Source organism: Dendrobates tinctorius, unplaced genomic scaffold (genome assembly GCF_039654945.1).
Source record: "Dendrobates tinctorius isolate UK_male_01 unplaced genomic scaffold, ASM3965494v1 ptg000250l, whole genome shotgun sequence".
Taxonomy (NCBI): Eukaryota; Metazoa; Chordata; class Amphibia; order Anura; family Dendrobatidae; genus Dendrobates; species Dendrobates tinctorius.
Genome location: NW_027361917.1, coordinates 60936417 through 60958661, shown reverse-complemented (window position 1 = coordinate 60958661; position 22245 = coordinate 60936417). Strand labels below are relative to the sequence as shown.

At 42.5% G+C, this 22245-nt stretch overlaps 1 protein-coding gene across 2 annotated transcripts in view; it reads left to right on the top strand.

The window, feature by feature from the left end:
* The window catches only part of VTA1 (vesicle trafficking 1), a 322571-nt gene that overhangs the window by 221010 nt on the left and 79316 nt on the right, over positions 1 to 22245 (top strand). For both annotated transcript variants that reach the window (XM_073557711.1, XM_073557712.1), the window contains exon 6: positions 12960 to 13124. In XM_073557711.1, the coding sequence (XP_073413812.1) occupies positions 12960 to 13124 (165 nt within the window). The remainder of the gene's footprint in view (positions 1 to 12959; positions 13125 to 22245) is intronic.

Genomic DNA, 22245 nt, shown 5'->3' with positions numbered 1-22245 from the left:
CCAACAGGTTTTTTATCCATGAATAATAAATTTTGAGGTCCAATTAGAATTGTTATTTATCCTTATCATGCTATTCACATTTTGACATCATGAAACCAAGACGACACCTGAAAATTGATCAATAGTACCTCGCCATGGCGAGTCTTCAAGCTGTATGTTCTGAGATGGAAGTGACCATTGAGCTTAGTGTCATCAGCAGGTTGCATCAGATACTGGAGGAGTCCAAATAAAAGCATAGAAGTTGAAGTAAATTGGCCTCATCCCACACTGACTGCTTCATTGTGAACAATGCCTTTTGGATCTGGATGATGAATGCCACACATCTGCAGGCACATTTAAGGGTGGTGAGAGGCACCCAAGTGTCATGTCAAACCATTCAAAAAGTTTACATCTGCGTGCTAGATAATCTACAAGGTTATTTAACCACACCACCAGTCATCGTCATGCATGAGCCAGGGAGCATCTACGCTGGATGAGGGACCATTGAACCTCAGTTTTGTTCAGTGATGAAAGTCGATGCCTGCTGAGCAGAAATGATGGCTGCCAACGATTTTGGAGACATCAAGGAGAGTTATTTGCATCAGCTACTGTTTGGTGCTGGTGGTGTTACATTGAGGGCAGGCTTCTAGTCAATTCAGAACTGCCCTACACTTTGTGAATGGTACAGTGACAGACCCCTACTTGAATAACATCAGTAATCCAGTCATTGTGCCTCTATGACCATGTTCATGGACGACCATGCTCCAGCTGATTCGCTTTGTAGAGGCTTGTATCTCTGTACCCCAGAACCTCAATGACCTGAGAGCCGCCCTTCAAGTAGAGTGAGATGCCATGCCTCAGCAGAGAATAACTTGACTTGTCTGGGATATGCTGCAGCCCTGGCTTCCTCTTCATGTTCAGCTTGTACGAAGGCATAGACAGTGACACCAGCGCTGATTGGCTGCCGGCGTCATGTTAACACTACCCTAGACAATCTGATTAATTCCCAGTATCCACGGTTTCAAGTGTGCCCTAAAAACATGTTTTTTCGATTGGCCTATTCCATCACTGATTTAAGTATCTCTTGTTCTCTTTCCACCCACTTTGTATCTGCACTTATACAGTCTCTGGCTAGTGACTGGTTTATGCAGCGTTATGTTTATTATACTGATGGTTGGACCTTAAACGACAAACAATTTATTTTTATCTAGCTTTGCGAGCATGGCCCTCATTCCTCTTGATATACATTGAACTTATTGTTACTCTGTAATGTGTATTCTTGTGTGTACAGGTACCCTCTGAATTGTAAAGCGCTGTGGAATATGTTGGTTCTCTAGAAATAAAAATGATTGTTATTAAGGCTACATGGCAACTTTGGTTGTGTGACATCAAGTTTCAGATGAGTCATGTGACCAGAAAGCTTTGTGTCATCTGTCTGACCCTCCTGTTAAGTGACTTGATTTACTCTTAACAGCAAGTCAAGCAACATTGCACTGGTAACCTGTGGGCAAAAATCCAGCAGCGTATTGGCAAACACCAGATGGGTTAGGATGTTCATGTCGCTGTGTAGCTCACGCTTTATGCACAGCGTGTAGCAGAATATGTAGGTTAAAATTATCCGTTCAGACAGTGTCATCATTGTTCTTCATTCATCTTAATCTGCAAGCCGTTTCCGTAGGTAAGCAAAAGGTTGAAAATAAGCAAACCAGGGAGAAGCGATGAAGAGCCCATGTTTAAATATACTAAACTTGCTGCTCCCCTTCTTACCATCAAAAATACTATTTCTCATGTGCTCCTTGAAACCGCACTTCTGCTCCAGCCAATGTTTTCATAGCTACAAAGGTGTTCTCTGTGTGATCATGGCCCTGCCCTGGGCTTAGAGAGGAGGCTCATGTTGTCAGTGTACCACTAATCCATGGAAAACCAAACAGAATGGCACAGCTTAATCTTTCACAGAGGTCAGCTTCAGGTGTACCTCGGTCAGCTCTCCAGAAGCCAGAGTACTTGCTGTAAAACGACACAAACAACATATATTTTTTATGGCACAAGAACATTGTGCTTTCGAAGCAGTTTTTTTATTAATAATTTTTATAAACATGCCATGAAGCATTGAAGCTGTTTAATGAAAGCGCACAAAAACGCCCTCTTCAGTGGACTCAATGACACTGACATCAAAAGCATGCTCCAGTCATAGTCAAATAAACTCCTTTTTTTTTTTTTGTACGGTCTTAATATAAACCATTGTTGACATTCAGAAACATCTGCCAGGTGGCTATGAAGTAGTTGCTTGGCAAAAAAAGAAATTGAAGATTAATTACTTTTTCCATCTACACTTGGTGTAACTAGTAATATGGGCAGATGGTTTTTGCTTGAATAAATGCTGCTGGCTACACATTGTCTGTATTAGGCTAATTTCACATTAGCGTTTTCTTGTGCAGCGCATCGTGCGCAATAGAAATGCATGCAAAAAACATCATGCATTTTGCATGCGTTTGCGTTTTTTATGCGCATTTGTTCTCTAGGGGTTAAAACCAGTGTCTACACATTTTTACGCCAAAAACTCATGCGCGCGAAAACGCAGACGAACGCATGTCCTTGCGCACGCCCGCGGTTCCATAGACTGTAATGCGTTATTTTGTTGCATTCTGTGCACAAGCGTGTGCATGAGTTTTTTTTTTTCCGCCTTTCGGCGGACCCAAAGATGCAACAGGTTGCGTCTGGCACGCCTAGGCGCACACCTTGAAAAAATGCATGTGCGCGAAAACGCATACGAATGCGTGCAAATGCAAGACCATGCGCACACCATGTTAAGCATACGTACGCATGACGCATGGCATGGACGCGCACGATGCGCTGCGCAAAAAAACACTAATGTGAAACCAGCCTTACTGATTGTTTAGGGATTTTTTTTTTTAAACTGTTCTAAACAATGGAACATCATTTTTCTTTATGATAGAGTGGCAAGTAAAAGTTTAGGCAAAATTACTTTTATTGTGAACATTTAAGCTAGTAGAAGGTGAAATGATCTCTTAAAAGCCTAAAGTTAAAGATAACACATTCCCTTTTTGAATTTATGCAAAAAGTCTTATTTACCATTTTTAAAATTAGAAAAAGGAAACTGGTCGATGCAAAACTCAGGGCACCCTTGAAGATTTGTTTGCTCAGATAACTTTGACCAAGGTTTCAGACCTTAATTAGTCTGTTAAGGCCCCGTCACACACACAGCGATCTCGCCAGCGAGATCGCTGTGTGTGACGGGGATCAGCGACCGCCCCCCCCGCCGGGTATCGCTGATCGTGCAGCATCGTCCTGGGCCATGTTTTCATCTTTGCTCTCTCGCTGGCCAGCGCGCATCGCTGCATGTGGCAGCTGGAGCCAACGATCAGCGAGGCTCCCAGCACTCTAAGCAGGCGCTGGGAGCTGGTATCTAAGGTAAATATTGGGTTACTAAGCGGTGTGCGTCACTTAGTTACCTGATGTGTACCTTAGAAACCTGCGTGCTCGCAGCTCCCGGCACGAGCATGCAGGTTTCTAAGGTACACATTGAGTAACTAAGTGCCGCTTAGTAACCCGATATTTACCTTAGATACCAGCGTCCTCGCTGGTGCTGATCGCTGGTGAAGCTGCCTGTTTGGCAGCTCACCAGCGATCATGTATCGATGCACCAGCGATCCTGACAAGGTCATATCGTTGTCGGATTTTTATGTATGACGGGGCCTTTATGGTTATATCTTGTTCACAATCATTGTTAGGAAAGGCCAGGTGATGCAAATTTCCCAGCTTTATAAAAATTCAGCCTCCTCTAACCTTGTGCCAAAAAACAACACCCAAGAGTTCTTCTAAGCAGCCGCCTGGCACTCTGAAAATGGTGAAGGCCTACAAAGCAGAAGAAGGATATACGAAGATGGCAAAGTGATTTCAAGTTGCCCTGTGTTCAATTCGAAATGTAATTAAGAAATGGCAGTTAACAGGAATAGTGGAGGTCAAGATAAGGTCTGGAAGACCAGGCAAAATTTTCAGTGAGTTGTAGGTTTGTTAGATTGCTCGAGGAGCACTTCAGAACCCCTGCTTGATTGCAAAAGACCTTCAGAAAGATTTATTAGAAACTGGAGTTGTAGTACATTGTTCTACTGTTCAGAGATACCTGCATAAATATGGCCTTCATGCAAGAGTCATCAGAATAAAACTAGAACTCTTTGGCCACAATGATCAAAGGAATGTGTGGAGGAAAAAGGGCACAAGAATTTCTGGAAAATAACATGTTACTTTCCCATTAAGTATGGGGGTGGATCTATCATGCTTTAGGTTTATGTTGCAGCCAATGGCACGGGGAACATTTCACGGGTAGAAGGAAGAATGGATTCAATTAAATTTCAACAAATTCTTGTTGCAAACATAACATCTGTAAAAAAAAAAAAAAAAAGCTGAAATTGAAAAGAGAATGGTTTCTACAAATGGAAAATGATCCTATACACACGTCAATCCACAATAGACTGTCAAAGGCATAAGCATTAAGATTTTACAATGGCCCTCACAGTCCCCTGATGTGAACATCATTGAAAATCTGTAACTAGACCTCAAAATAGCCATTCATGCAAGAAGACCCAGGAATCTCACAGAACTGGAAGAATTTTCCAGGGAAGATTGGATGGAAATCCCTCAAACAAAAATTGAAAGACTCTTGGATGGCTATGAAAAGCATTTACAAACTGTGATGCTTTCAAAAGAGGGTGCTACTAGATACTAACCATGCAGGGTGCCCAAACTTTTGCATCCACCCATTTTCTTTTTTTTGTAATTAATAAAATGGAAAAATATGAAAATACATATTTTTTTTCCTAAAAATAAGGGAAATGTGTCATCTTTAACTTTAGGCCTTTTAGAGATCATTTCATCTTCACCTTGCTTTAACTGGTCACAATAACAGTAATTTTTACCATGGATGCCCAAACTTTTACATGCCACTGTATATTAAATAATGTAAAGCATAACTCAGTGTGTGTATACATAATTATATATATATTTTATAGTCATATGCATATTTATTAAACTTTATTCACATTAATAGTGTACCTATGTGGCCGGTCCTAATACCTTGTTTTTCGGAGGCAAAACCTGTTCAGAACCTTCCTCTCCCGAGGATCCGCATTTTTAGGCCACGTTCAGTATTTGGTCAGTATTTTACCTCAGTATTTGTAAGCTAAAATCAGGAGTGGGTGATAAATACAGAAGTGGTGACGTGTTTCTATTATACTGTTCCACTCCTGATTTTGACTTCAAAATACTTATGTAAAATTCTGACCAAATACTGAATGTGTTAAATGTCAGAGAGACCCTGCCACTAAAGAGAAAATAGAAATCTTTCCCATTATTGTCCATTTTCTTTTAAATTACTTTAAATGTCTGCCAAAAAATTTTAATTTTGTAGGCGATAAAACTTTTTGATGAATAAAATATATATTTTATTAGGGTCTCTCAGAATCTATCGTTTCATATAATTACACATATAAGTAGAAACCTACACCAACTTTATTTCACTTTTCAAAATAACGACTAATCCTTTAAGTCTAATCTTCGTGTGTCTTCACAAGTATCCACTTTCATTCACGCAGTCATTTATCTCTGTAGGTAAATGTGTTTCCAATAAGAGTAAACCTAATTGGAGCCATACAAAATGATTGCATTTGTCGTTTTCCTTTGAAGCCCTGTTTCCTCTTCTGAAGGGTTTAGGTTAAATGTAGATGATGAAGTCATTTTCAGCAGTGTAGAATTGGGATATTTCATAAAGATCTGGACCCTGAGTAATAACATACACATACATGTTTTTGGACAGCACAATTTACATTATTCTTTTGGGCTAAAATTACGTTTGGGAATCATTAAAATGTCCCAGATGGCTAGAGATGATGATTTAGGGATAATTAACTTCTGGAGTGAATTACTGTTCAGACATAAGTATGTTAAACTTCACTACAGTGTGTGGGAATTGGAGAATTAATTTTGACATTCGCCTTTAAGTTGACAAACTTGTATTTTTGAGATTGAAAACACAAAAAATAAGGAACTATTTGTATATATGCATAATATTTGTACATGTGTGGCTAAGCACTGTTGCTCTACAGCGCTGGGGTCCTGAGTTTGAAACTGACCAACTATAAAAGCGTCTTCTGGTCTACACATCTATATCCAAGTGGGATTCTGCTAGCCGGAGTTGAAGTGACATGGCTCAGAAAAGGACTGGAACAGGGATGGAAATGGGAAAACTGCATTCTTTACGTATTTTAATGTAACTGCACTGTATTCCATGCATACACTTCTCAACGTTGAAATTACAACCCAGAGAATAGTCATGGAGTTATGGAAATCACTGGATGCATATATATGTTACTATAGTTACATAGGTTGAAAAAAGTCTTAGATCCTTCAAGTTCAACCTTTCTCCACCATTTGTGAGTTTTGTCACTAAATTAACTAGAACCTGAAATCTTTTGTGTATTGAAGGAAGCATCCAGCCTATTTTTTTAAAGCGGTTAGGGCCTGGCATTACTGCCTCTCATGGTCGGGCATTCCACATTATGACTTCTCTAACGCTAAAGAACCCTTTCCTATTTAGCTGTCGGTATAGCCTTCCTTCCACCCATAATGTGTACCCCCTGGTCCTAAGGCTATGTGCACACGCTGCGGATTGGTCTGCGGATTTGTATCTGCGGAACCGCAGGTAAAATGAGCTGCGGTTTTACCTGCCGATTGGCCTGCGGTTTTCCCCTGCGGTTTATCACCTCTACAATGGAGGGGATGGTAAACCGCAGCAGAATCCGCAGAAAAGAAGTGACATGTCATTTCTTTCTGCGGATTCAAAACCGCAGCTTTTCTGCAGTTAAAAATCCACAGCATGTGCACAACAGATTGTAAATCACATAGAGTTACATGCTACTGTACACTGTCTGCAGAACTGCTGCAGATCCGCAGCGGCAAAAACCGCAGCGTGTGCACATAGCCTTAGTATGGTCTTTGGAAGGAAAAAGTCAGGTGTGAATCCTTTGTACTGACCACACATATATTTGTATGCATGTAAATTAATCCCCATTATGATAATGAATAAAAAATAAAAATATATGTTTAAAAATATCTTAATTTATTCAGAATTGGCTATGAACGCCATGTGCCTCACTTACACCGCTTGGCATGCTATCCATTAACCCCTTTCCGACGTTGGACATAATAGTACGCCCATGTCGGACACCCTCCCTTTGATGTGGGCTCCAGAGGTGAGCGCACATCTTTCCCGGGACATGTCGGCTGTTTTGCAGCTGACGTGCCCGGAATACCTGTGGGTGGAATCGCGATCAACCCACTGCTATTAACCCGTTAAATGCTGCTGTCAAATTCTCCACTATACACTGCATTGACCTAGTCGATGCAATGTAAACATCTTGCACTTGTTTGTGCAGCTGTGGAGGAGGGGAGCTGACTATCTTGACTATCCACAGCAATGATAAATATGGTTTAATACAATTTTTAATTATTGATCACTATATGCGCAGCTCTAATAAAATAACCTTAGCGTATACAGATTAGGGAGCACTGACAGTACTTCTTCCTCTGGACCCAGTGATCATGTGATTGCTGGATATAGGGAAGGAACAAGAGCTGCGTGGTCCTAGGAGACTGTCAGCTCTGCTATGTTATGCAGGCAAGAACGTGGTCCTTTACCAGTCCCAGTTACAGGTTAAGCCAATAAAAATATTATGTTAAAATGACCTCTAAAATTTTATGTGAAATAAATTAAAAATATTATTTCAAGCCCTGTCAATTTTATATAACTAATTTCTATGGAAAGGGGAATAACTTGATAGCTTTTTAGTGGTCCTTTGTGCTCTTGAATAAAACTGAAAACAAAACATGAAAATAGATATTCATTTCCTATTTTTCTTATACATTTTCTCATCAGCAAAAAAAAAAGAAATAACACAAATATAAAAATTAAAGGGTTTTCCCACTAACAAAGTTAATTTTAATCAATATTTTAATCTAATAGATCTTTGAATAGAAATAAGGTGCACAGATGGTTAAAAAAAATGTTCCTGTACTAAGATAATCTTATAAAGGTGTCCCTGCTGTGTGCTGGGTAATAGCTGTGAGTGGGGAGGAAGCAAAAGAGTATACAGATATTACATGGGATCGCAGCTGAGTCTTTCTGTCAGGTAAAACATTGCTTAACAGGCAGTGAAATGTTTTACTTCACAAAAAGAATCAGCTGTGATCCCGTGCTGTAATGTCTGTATATTCTTTTGCGTCTTTCCCTGCCCAGGAGCTGTGGTATGATCAGACCATGTCCTTGTAAGGTCAGACACAGCCATTACACAGTACAAAGCAGGGGCACATTTATAAGATTATCTCAGCACAGGAACATTTTATTAAAAACACATCCAATTCTGGAAATTATTATTTCAAGAGCTAATAATTAAAATGTACTCAGTGTGAAAACCCCTTTAAGCCCCTTGAAAAAAAAAAAGAGGAAAAAACTGTTTGAATAGCTGTTTGAGAATTAAAAGCACATTTACAATAGAACCCAAAAATGTACCCTGATCACGAAATGGGGTGAAAATGTCTTGGTTTTTGAACTGGTTAATTTTAGTGATGAGCGAGTATACTCATTGCTCAGGTGATCTCCGAGTATTTTGGCGTGCTCGGAGATTTAGTTTTCGTCGCCGCAGCTGCATGATTTGCGACTGCTAGACAGCCTGAATACATGTGGGGATTCCCTAACAAACGGGCAACCCCCGCATGTATTCAAGCTGTCCAGCAGCCGCAAATCATGCAGCTGAGGCGACGAAAACTAAATCTCCGAGCACGCCAAAATACTTGGAGGACACCCAAGCATGCTCGAGAAAAACCGAGCAACGAGTACACTCGCTCATCACTAGTTAATTTACAAAAGAACATACTGTAAGTAGTAATTACGTGTCTTTCAGATTCAGAGCTCTTCTTGAGCTGCAGTTTCTCTGGTCCCCTATAGCTCTTTTTTACTTTGACAGTACAGTAATACAATGTCATGCATGTGACTGCAGCAATCAGCTGTTGACCACACTGGTGATGTGTCATCCATACTGATGTCCATGACTACCTGGCTTGGTCAGGTCAGGACGTTCTGGCCAACTAAACAAGTCAAGGCCACACGGCGCTGGAATGGTGGAGAACCAAAAGATGCATACAGTACGTTTTTATGGAATACCATTTTCATCTCTCTGAATTTACTTTATCAATTATACTAAGTAAATCAGTTTGTCTCAGATTCCCATTAAATTCTTGAATTAGAACAAAAAGAAATGGAGGGTTGAACGATGAAAGGGCAAAGGCAGACCAAAGCCATGTTTAAAATACACACAGAAAATTCTCTTAAAATATTATTTTTTGGGATGATGTATTATATCACTGACTTACAGATGCTTTCCTGCACAACGGAGTCTTGTAGGCACTTGGCCTCTCTGTTCCGGATCATGGACAGTTTTCTCTATAAATATTACGATCTAGGGAGTCGTTGTTTCATATTAAAACACTGGCCTATTTTTCCATTTAGTGCCATTAAAAAATACACAAGCACATTAAACATTACAGAAAAATGCTGAATCCCAGCTGTGACTGCTCATATTACAGGTATCCACCACATTCCTGCTCTCGTAGAGGAGAAACTTTTCAAAAGTGATTTCTAGGTTTGCCCACGGCGCTGCTTACTGTGGATTTTGGATGAATTATACAGTACATTATTATGTTTAGACGATATAGAGAATTTGTAACTTCATAGGTAGAAATACAACACACTCACTCTCACACACACACTCACACACTCTCACATACTCTCTCTCACACACACACACACACGTGCACACACACACTCACACACTTTCACTCACACATACACACACACTCAAACACACTTTCATGTGCACACACACTCATACACACTCTATCACACTCACACGCTCTCACACGCGCTCTCACACGCACTCACACATGCTCTCTCTCCCACAATCACACACATTCACACAGACACTCACACACTCTCTCTCTCTCATGTGCACACACTCACACACTTTCACTCACACATACACACACGCTCACACATGCTCTCACACATGCTCTCACACATGCTCTCACACATGCTCTCACACATGCTCTCACACATGCTCTCACACATGCTCTCACACATGCTCTCACACATGCACTCTCACACACTCGCTCACACTCTCACACATGCTCTCACACATGCTCTCACACATGCTCTCACACATGCTCTCACACATGCTCTCACACATGCTCTCACACATGCTCTCACACATGCTCTCACACTCTCACACATGCTCTCACACATGCTCTCACACATGCACTCTCACACACTCGCTCACACTCTCACACACTCTCACAAACACACACACACACACACACTCTCTCTCATACACTCTCACACACACGCATGCTCTCTCTCGCACAATCACACGCTCATACAGACACTCACACACACTCTCTCCCGCACATCCCTTTCATAATATTAAGACCATTTGCCCAATTTTGTTCCAGTAACTTTTGTAACCAAAATCTCCTGAGCTTAACTTGACAACTGCATAATATTCATTAATTTCTTTAATGTTGTTAATCTATGTTCCCGATTCATCATTCCTGTTTCTCCAGCTTATTAATTTGCTTCTCTTTAGTGTCGTTATTATTTGTGCCTTAATTTCTCTACGTTTTTTGCCACTTTATCTTTCTTTAATTTTTTTTTTTTCTTCAGTAAGCTTTCTAATCTAGATGTTTTACACATATTCATGTGACTTTTACTAAATGTCATTTTTTGTTTCTCACACCAGTCTCTTCCTGTAGTAAGTTTTATGGAATTTTCAATTTGCGGCTTTTTTTTTTTTTTTTTTTTTAATGGATTTGTGATTTTTGTTGCAAAAAATTTGCAAAACCTGTTAGACAAAAATAGCACTTTTGATTTGGCTACAAGTTTATGAACCACCTAGTGAGTACCTTGTAATTTGTTTCTGATTAGTGCTTAAAGTAAATTTAGCAGAGGGTGGCAAATTTGGGAACAGAGGCCTTGATTCATTAAAGCAATTACAACAGAATTCTAGTGTAAATTACTTTGAAAAGTCACATTTTTTACGCCACTTGAATTTGATCAAAATGTTACAAATTTTTCACACCGATTTTATCGAGATCTGCCAAACACGGGCGAGACAGGAGGCGTAACAGGTGTGTGACTCCTCAGCTCGTTGAATTCATTACAAGCGGAGGCGTACCTTATGCCAGAACCACTGCTTCATTCTCTTACTAGAGTTAGATTTGTGCCAAGGCACACGAAGGCACAGCTACTCGTCAGACAGATTCATTAAGGCCACATTCCCAAGATGAGCTTTTGGTGAATTTTAACCTCTTTCTGACATCAGACGTACTATTCCGTCCATGTGCCCTGGGCCAATTTGACCATGGACGGAATAGTACGTCTCAGCGACTGGCCGCGCACACAGGTGGTGTGCAGCCGATTGCGGCCAGATGTCAGCTGATTCTCACAGCTGACACCCGGCACTAAGTGCCAGGAGCGGTCACAGACCACTCCCAGCACTTTAACCCCCGGAACACTGCGATCGAACACGATCGCAGCATTCCAGGAGCATGCAGAGGGTTTACAGCCCCTCTGCCTTTGGATCGACCACTGTCATGAAGTACAATATGTCACGAGAAATCATTGTCAGAATCACCGGGATCCGTGGAAGCGTTCCAGAGTTATTACCTCATAAAGGGACAGTGGTCAGAATTGCAAAAATTGGTCTGATCATTAACGTGCAAATCACCCTTGGGGGGTATAGGGGTTAAATGTTGCAGATTTTCTGCACCATTTTTTCACCCATTAAGTAAAATGGGTTACCTAAATTTTTTTTGAAAAAACGCAGCTTATACTTCTCACCAAATGCTCATAATGGGAACATAGCCTAATTAGCGTGCATATCTTAATGAATCAGTAACCTCAGACTCCAACACACAAGCTTTGTTCCTGCTGGGCTTGATGAATCAAAACCAGAGATTGCCCTAGGCTACATATACTATGCCATGTAAAAGTTTGGGCACCCCAAGATCAAAGTTACTGTTATTATGAACAGTTAATCAAGTTGAAGATGAAATAATCTCTAAAAGGCCTAAAGTTAAAGATGACATATTTCCTTTTGTATATTATCCCTCCAAAAGAAAAATTGTTTTTCACACACATTTTCATTTTAACCCTTTATTGTTAGCTATTTAATTTGCACTTCAACCCTTTCGATACAGCTATATCTCCTCCCTTGTATGCACTGTTAATAACAATATCATTGTGAAATGTTGGCTCCTGGCTGGAAGTGAGATTTTTTTTTTGTCTGGTTTTGTGTTTTCCTGATTTGCAGCAAAACGGGTGAACTCCCATTTTGTCATTTAGATACTATATCAACCCAACCCCCACCACTCTCACAGTTGGTACCTCCCAGAGAGGAGACTCTCGACAAATTTAGTGCTAATTCTGGTGCAATGAAAAAAATCTTTGTTTCTGTATTACTGAGGGATTTCATCTGTTCTGCTTAGAAACCTGTATTAGATGAGTCTTATACGTTGCGTTTTGATTCACTGATGGGTTCTCTATAAGTAATAAAAAAAAAATCTATCATTGCTCCAGTGTATCCACAAGACGATGGAAAATCCAGGTTACAATACTGCATTCAAATGATTGTTTTTTATTTTACCCATATTAGGTATATACTGCCATGTTACTAAAGATGATGCAATGAACTGAAATATTTACTTTGGTGTTTAGTATCGGTTTACTCTTCTCATGACTACGTCAGTATAAATGTATGTTGTAGATGGTGAAGATATCCCAAAAGTAATGCAGTTAAAATTCTCTAATTTTGCTTTGCATTGATCACTAACGAGACCTGTATACCCTTTCACAGATGAAGATGATGAAGGCACATCGTATGCAAGCAATGAAGCCCCTGAACGGTCATCATCCAAATACCAGCCAGGAAACATGCCAACTTCAAACTTCACTGGTATCCAGATTCCTCCTGGGGCTCATGCTCCAGCCAACACACCGGCAGAGGTCCCACACAGCACTGGTAAGATCGATTTCGTTGTATCCTGCTCACACTCTCATTGGTGACTGCGGAGTTGCAAAGCTTTAGACAAAACGAAAGAGGAAATACAAAGGGCAGATCCATTTTCCACCCATTAACCGATATCTGCTCCCGCGGCCAGTGTATGTTTGCTGTATTCAGCTGCGTTCATTGCTGTCACTTGTTTAGTAGCTGCTGCTGGGTACTGCACATTATTTGCTATTCATTTAAATGGCTTTGGCCATGAAACAAAGTATGACGTTACTGCGTTCCACTGTGTACAATGCTTGTATCTGGCAACCGCCACAGCCCAAAAAAGCTATTCGGTGGAAGTGTAAGATCCCTACTGAGCTGATATTGATGATACATAACATAGTAACATAGTTATTAAGGTTGAAGGGAGACTTTAAGTCCATCTAGTTCAACCCATATCCTATCCTAACTTGCCCTAACATGTTGATCCAGAGGAAGGCAAAAAAAACCCATGTGGCAAACAGTAAGCTTCACATTGGGGAAAAAAAATTCCTTCCCAACTCCACATACAGCAATCAGACTAGCTCCCTGGATCAACCCAATATTAATGAAACTAGTGTATATACCCTGTAATATTATACTTTTCAAGAAAGGCATCCAGTCCCTTCTTAAATTTTAGTAGGGAATCACTCATTACAACATCATATGGCAGAGAGTTCCATAGTCTCACTGCTCTTACAGTAAAGAATCTGCGTCTGTGAGTATGCTTAAACCTTTCCTCCAGACGTAGAGGATGCCCTGTTATGGATGAGTCAACGAAGGAGGAAAATACAAAAATAATAGCTAAGTCCAGAAAACCAGAGAAGTTGGAAACTATCGGATTGCAGACCCCTGAACTTATCCACAACAACTAGCAGTAGCCGTGGGAGGTTCCTACGGTGCCCTAGACCCCTCGATCACAGCCGGAGAGCTAAATTAGCCTAAAGACAGAAAGGGGAAATCTAAACTGCCCCAGAGCAGACCCCAAAGCAATAGGCAGCCCCCAACATATAATGACTGTGAAGCAAGATGAAAAAACACTAACACAGATAGAAAGATAGGTTGAGCAAATGATGGGGCCCAAGCTAACTAAATAGGACAGGATAGAAAAGCTGCTGTCTGCAATCCGCAAAAACCCTATCCAAAAATGAACCAACAGACTGATAGGAAAAACAGGCCCTGAAGTCGCTAGGCTTCAAAAAGACTATATCAGCACTCAGGTATAGTCTGAAGACAGAGCCAGAGATCAACAGATCAGAGACAAAAATGGAATTCGGCTCACCCCCGGCCGGGGATGGCTGAACTCCAAAAAACAAGGCAAACAAAACCAGAACTAAAGTGTACAAAAAGGCAGAGCAAAACTTAGCTTTGAGAAGCAGAAATCAGACTGGTCTCCAAGAATCCAGCAGGAAAATCGGCAGCAAGGCGTCGGCTGCCTTATATCTAGTCATCAGTTCCTGTGACCCAGTCATCTACCTGCTCAGCTGTTTGGTAATCAGCCTCACTACCTTCCTTCGCCAGAAGAGGGAGTTCATCAGACCTCACTGGTGAAGGGAAAAATGAACTCACAACAGTACCTCCCCCTTGAGGAGGGGTCACCGGACCCTCATCCATGCCACCAGGGCGATCAGGGTGAGCCCGATGAAAGGCACGCACCAATCTTTCGGCATGAATATCAGAGGCAGAGACCCAGGAATTATCCTCCTGACCATAACCCTTCCACTTAACCAAATACTGGAGTCTCCATCTAGCCAGATGGGAATCCAGTATCTTCTCTACCTCATACTCCATGTTACCTTCAATCAATACAGGGTCAGGAGGTGCCACCCCAGGAACTACTGGTTCAACAAACCTCTTCAACAAGGACTTATGGAACACATTATGAATCTTAAACGTGACAGGAAGAGCCAACCGAAAAGAGACCGGATTAATAATCTCCAAAATCTTGTAAGGTCCAATAAATCTAGGCTTAAACTTAGGAGAAGCCACCTTCATAGCGATATTTTTTGCTGACAACCAAACCATATCACCCACCTTAAACTGGGGACCAATGGTCCTATGCCGGTTGGAAAACCGCTGGGCCTTTTCCTGGGAGAGAGACAACTTATCCACCACTTGGTCCCAGATCTGGTGCATTCTCTCCACCACAGTGTCAACACCTGGGCAGGCAGAAGGCTCCACCTGCCCTGAAGAAAATCGAGGATGAAACCCAAAGTTACAAAAAAAAGGTGACATCAAGGTGGCAGAACTAGCTCTATTATTTAAAGCAAATTCGGCCAAGGGCAAAAATGAAACCCAATCATCCTGATCAGCCAAAATAAAACATCTCAAATACGACTCCAAAGTCTGGTTTGTTCTCTCCGTCTGCCCGTTGGTCTGAGGGTGAAACGCAGAGGAGAAGGACAACTGAATTCCCAGCTTGGAACAGAAAGTCCTCCAAAATCTAGACACAAACTGAACTCCTCTGTCAGACACAATGTTCTCAGGAGTCCCGTGCAAGCGAACTACCTGTTGCAAAAACAAGGGCACCAACTCAGAGGAAGATGGCAACTTAGGGAGTGGTACAAGATGGACCATCTTAGAGAATCTATCACAAATCACCCAAATAACGGTCATTCTCTGAGAGACAGGCATATCAGAGATAAAATCCATTGAAATATGGGTCCATGGCCTCCTGGGCATCGGCAAAGGCATCAACAACCCACTAGAGCGAGAACAAGGTTTAGACCGGGAGCAAGTCCCACAGGACTGCACAAAATTCCTGACATCACGAGACAAGGTGGGCCACCAAAAAGAGCGACTCACCAGATCTCTAGTACCAAAAATACCTGGATGACCAGCCAATGCAGAGCAATGAACTTCAGACATCATTCTCTTCCTCCACTGGTCAGGAATATACAACTTTCCACTGGGACAACGCTCAGGTTTGTCCTCCTGAAACTCTTCCAGAGCACGTCTCAAATCGGGCTGGATGGCAGAAAGAACTACCCACTCGCCTAAGATGGTAGCAGGCTTGGTCGCAACAGGAATCGGCAAAGAAACTCCTAGAGAGGGCGTCTGCCTTGACATTCTTAATGCCAGGAAGAAAAGAGACCACCAAATCAAAACATGTGAAAAACAAGGCCCACCTAGCCTGTCTAGGAATCAAGCGTTTGGCCGACTCCAGGTAAATCAAATTCTTGTGGTCAGTAAGGACCACGACCTGGTGTTTAGCTCCCTCCAACCAATGTCTCCACTCCTCAAATGCCCATTTCATGGCCAACAGTTCCCGATTCCCCACATCATAGTTACGTTCGGATGGGGAGAACTTTCGGGAAAAGAAAGCACAGGAATTCATTTTAGATGTCACAGGATCTTTTTGGGACAAAACAGCTCCTGCACCAATCTCAGAGGCGTCCACCTCTACCTGAAATGGGAATGAGACATCAGGTTGCCGCAGAACCGGAGCAGAAGTGAATCTTTGCTTCAGCTCCTGAAAGGAAGAAACAGCCTCCGGAGACCAATTCAGCACATCAGCACCCTTCTTAGTCAAATCAGTCAATGGCTTGGAATACTAGAAAAATTAGCTATAAATTTCCGATAAAAATTAGCAAAACCCAAAAACTTCTGGAGGGCCTTCAAAGAAGTTGGCTGAACCCAATCATAAATGGCCTGTACCTTGGCCGGGTCCATTTCAATAGTTGACGGAGACAAAATGAATCCCAAAAATGAAATCCTCTGTACCCAAAAAAGGCATTTCGATCCCTTGACATACTGGGAATTCTCCCTCAAAATCCGGAACACAGTCCGAACATGTTCCACATGAGAGTCCCAATCCTTGGAAAAGATCAAAATATCATCTAGATAGATAATCAAAAATTTATCCACAAAGTCTCGGAAAATATCGTTCATGAAGGATTGGAAGACAGAAGGGGCATTAGTGAGCCCAAAAGGCATCACCAGGTGCTCAAAATGTCCCTCCGGAGTATTAAACGCCGTCTTCCATTCATCCCCATGCTTAATGCGATTAAGATTATACTCCCCCCTGAGGTCAAGCTTGGTAAACTGCTTGGTAAACCAGCAAGCACCTTTAACTCTGGAGAATAGATCAGAAATCAGGGGTAACGGATACTGATATTTAACAGTAATTTTGTTGAGGGCACGATAGTCAATACAAGGCCTTAATGAACCATCTTTTTTAGCCACGAAAAACCAGCACCTAAGGGTGAAGAGGATGGTCTAATATGACCCTTCTCCAACGACTCCTTAATATAGGATCGCATAGCCTCGTGCTCGGGTACAGATAAATTGGAAAGCCGACCCTTGGGAAATTTACACTCCGGGCTCAGCTCAATTGCACAGTCATAACTCCTATGAGGAGGCAAAGACGCAGACTCATTCTCACTAAATACATCATAAAAGTCAGCCAAATAGTCAGGAACATCATGCGACTGGGGAGAGGTGGAGAAAACAGGAGCATCACTAAGGGCACACCGACAACCCCAACTCACCACAGACACATATTTCCAATCCAAAACTGGATTATGGATTTGCAACCAGGGAAACCCCAGAACAATGGTATCATGCAAATTATGCAACACCAAAAATCTGCAATTTTCTTGATGGTCTGGGGCGACCCGCATTACCACCTGGGTCCAAAACTGTGATTTATTTTTCGCCAGAGGAGTCTCATCAATACCCCTCAAAGGGATAGGCGTCCGCAAAGGCGTCATAGGAAATCCACAACGTTTAGCAAAATCCAAGTCCATCAGGTTCAGAGCTGCTCCTGAATCCACAAAAGCCTTGGCGGAAAATGTTGACAGGGAGCAGTTCAGAGTAATTGCCAGAAGAAACTTAGGTTGAACACCACCCACAGAAAACGTGTGAGCACAACGTTTCTCTCGTTTAGGGCAGACAGAAATAATATGCGAGGCATCTCCACAAAAAAAACACAGCTTATTATGCCTTCTGAACTCCTGCCGTTGGGCCCTGGACAAAACTATCACATTGCATAGGTTCAGACATTTGTTAAACAGGTGGCAACACCTCTCGTGCCGTCTTGCGTTCACGCAAACGCCGATCAACCTGAATGGCTAATGACATAGAATCGTCAAGACCAGAGGTAACAGGAAATCCCACCATAGTATCTTTTACGGTTTCTGACAAACCTTTCCGAAAGAGAGCTGCCAAGGCATCATGATTCTAGGCAGTAAGGACCGCCCACTTTCGGAATTTTTGACAGTTACAACTCTGCAGAATCCCGACCCTGGCTCAATGCCAACAGGGCCTTTTCAGCCTGATCAATAGCATTAGGTTCATCATACAGCAACCCCAAGGTTTGAAAAAATGCATCGACATTATTTAGAATAGGATCATCAGGTTTCAAAGAAAGCACCCAATCCTGGGGATCGCCGCGCAGCAAAGAGATGACAATTTTAACCCGCTGCGCGGAGCTCCCTGACGAGTTAGGCTTCAAGGCAAAAAATAATTTACAATTATTCTTGAAATTCAAAAATTTAGACCGATCCCCAAAAAGCACATCAGGAGTGGGGATCTTTGGTTCAGTAGCATGTGAATGAGTAAGATAGGCAGAAATTCCCCGCACTTCCGCAGCGAGCTGCTCCACACGATCAGACAATTGCTTCATCTCCATTGAGAGAAAAAAAAAATATACACAAAGAAATTCTGACACCTTTTTTTTTTTCTTACAATTCTTTCCTGCTATTGAGTACCCTAGGATCTGCGGTATGGCCGGTGATTCTGTTATGGATGAGTCACCGAAGGAGGAAAAAACAAAAATAATAGCTAAGTCCAGAAAACCAGAGAAGTTGGAAGCTATCGGATTGCAGACCCCTGAACTTATCCACAACAACTAGCAGTAGCCGTGGGGGGTTCCTACAGTGCCCTAGACCCCTCGATCACAGCTGGAGAACTAAATTAGCCTAAAGACAGAAAGGGGAAATCTAAACTGCCCCAGAGCAGACCCCAAAGCAATAGGCAGCCCCCAACATATAATGACTGTGAAGCAAGATGAAAAAACACTAACATAGATAGAAAGATAGGTTGAGCAAATGATGGGGCCCAAGCTAACTAAATAGGACAGGATAGAAAAGCTGCTGTCTGCAATCCGCAAAAACCCTATCCAAAATTGAACCAACAGACTGATAGGAAAAACAGGCCCTGAAGTCGCTAAGCTTCAAAAAGACTATATCAGCACTCAGGTATGTTCTGAAGATAGAGCCAGAGATCAACAGATCAGAGACAAAAATGGAATTCAGCTCACCCCCGGCCGGGGATGGCTGAATTCCAAAAAACAAGGCAAACAAAACCAGAACTAAAGTGTACAAAAAGGCAGAGCAAAACTTATCTTTGAGAAGCAGAAATCAGACTGGTCTCCAAGAATCCAGCAGGAAAATCGCCGGCAAGGCAGCAGGGCGTCGGCTGCCTTATATCCAGTCATCAGTTCCTGTGACCCAGTCATCATCTACCTGCTCAGCTGTTTGGTAATCAGCCTCACTACCTTCCTTCGCCAGAAGAGGGAGTTCATCAGACCTCACTGGTGAAGGGAAAAATGAACTCACAACAATGCCCCCTTGTCCCCGTTACAGGTCTAAGACTAAAAAGATCATTCGAAAGGTCTTTGTACTGTCCCCGCATATATTTATACATTGTAATAAGATCACCCCTAAGCCTTCGATTCTCCAAACTAATTAACCCCAAGTGTAATAACCTGTCTTGATATTGCAGGCCCCCTAGATCCCTAATAGCCTTGGTCGCTCTTCTCTGCACCCGCTCCAGTTCAGCTATGTCTTTCTTATACACCGGAGACCAGAACTGTACACAGTATTCTAAGTGTGGTCGCACTAGTGACTTATATAGAGGTAAAATTATGTTCTCCTCATGAGCATCTATGCCTCTTTTAATGCATCCCATTATTTTATTTGCCTTTGCAGCAGCTGCCTGACACTGGCCACTAAATGTGAGTTTGTCGTCGACCCATACACCCAGGTCTTTTTCAGTGACAGTTTTGCCCAGTGTTTTACAATTAAGCACATAATTATACATCATGATGTATCCTATGACGAGGTCTTCGATATATACCGTATTTTTCGCTTTATAAGACGCTCCGAATTATAAGACGCACCACAAATTTTGAGGAGAAAAATAGGAAAAAACGTTTTTTTAATAAAATGGTGGTGCCTCTTATAATCCAGGTGTCTTACTGCTTACTGGGGGTGGTGGGTGCGGTGAAGTGGGGTACCAGGGTCGCTGCTGAAGGAGGCAGGAGTGGGGTGATACTGCAGGCCGCAGGAAGGGATGAGAGGGTGCTCCGATGTGCAGCGCGCTGCCAGGGGGGCTCGTGCTGCTGCCAGGGGGGCTCACGCTGCTGCCAGGGGGACTCACGCTGCTGCCAGGGGGACTGTACTGCTGCCAGGGGGGCTCGTGCTGCTACCAGGGGGGCTGTACTGCTGCCACCAGGGGGGGCCTGCGCTGCTGCTGCCAGGGGGGCTGTACTGCTGCCAGGGGGGGCTCATGCTGCTACCAGGGGAGGCTTACGCTGCTACCAGGGGGGGCTTGTGCTGCTGCCAGGGGGGCTGTACTGTTGCCAGGGGGGTCTGTTCAGCAGCCCGGAGCTCTGCCCACATTTACCGGGTGTCCGTCGGCGCTGTGGGTGTCTCCAGGTGCCCAGCCGCATCTCCACATGCCCAGCGGTGTCTCCGGTTCCAATCCCGGGACTCTGGCAACATTTTGCGACAGGCCAGAGCCCCGGGGCTCCCTCTCGGTTCCCTCTGTTTTAGCTCCGGAAATATGGCGGCCGCTGCCGGGGGGCGGCTCATACGCTGATGGTGATCTCGGGACTGAGATCTCGAAAGATGAGATTTCAGCGCTGAGATCTCATCTCTCGAGATCTGTCCTGAGATCACCATCAGCGCATGCGCTGCCCCAGGTGGCGGCCGCCATATTGCCGGAGCCGAAACAGGGAACCGAGAGGGAGCCCCGGGATTGGAACCGGAGACACCGCTGGGCACGTGGAGACACGGCTGGGCACCCGGAGACACCCACAGCGCCGACGGACAGCCGGACACCCCTGCAGCCTACACCCGGTAATGTATATCCTCTTTGTAAGAAGCACCCCCATTTCCCCCCAAGTTTGGGGGAAAAAAGTGCGTCTTACAAAACGGAAAATACGGTAAGTGCCAGACAACCCTTACAATATGCAGTATTTTAAAATATATATTATATTAAGATATTTGTTGTTAATGTTGACCTACTACTGAGTCAAAAGTGGCCAGTGTGTATCTTTTTTTTTTTTTATTTTTTTTTTATTTTACCCTTGCTCCTGAGTATTCCATTTTATTTTCTTTTTTAAAATCCGCCTTACGGTCAAAGAGATATTGGCCTTTTTATTTAGTGCAAATATGTTTTGGTCTTTATGAGGAGGTGTGGCACACAGGATAATTTTGCAGAGCAGCCTAAAGACACATCCCTCAGAAAATCCTGTGAGTCACATTCCCTTATGAAGACCGTAAAAAGTCACGCTAAATAAACAGGCCCATATGTCTGCAACTGTGAGGCGAACTTTGAAAAAAAGAAAAAAAGTGGAAAACTCTGGGGCGCAGCAGGAATAAAATCGTGTAACTTTCCACTTTTTACACTTTGTGGTAACTCTGAAATGCTTTAATGTATCACAGTGATTCTGAAAATTTTTTTTCGCAACATTGTATTTGGACAATATGTTTTCCGTGATTTCGTGAAAATATTGGAACTTGGCGGAAAATGTTAGAAAATTTTGCAATTTTCAAACTTAATTTTTATGCCCTGAACCCCTTTACCCCCAAGGGTGGTTTGCATGTTAATGGCCGGGCCAATTTTTACAATTCTGACCACTGTCCCTTTATGAGGTAATAACTCTGAAACGCTTCCATGGATCCTGGTAATTCTGGCATTGTTTTCTCGAGACATATTGTACTTCATGTTAGTGGTAAAATTTAATTCTTATAACTTGCGTTTATTTGTGGAAAAAAAAACGAAATTTGGTGAAAATTTTGAAAATTTCGCAATTTTCCAACTTTCAATTTTTATGCCCTTAAATCACAGAGATATAGCACACAAAAAACTTAAGTAACATTTC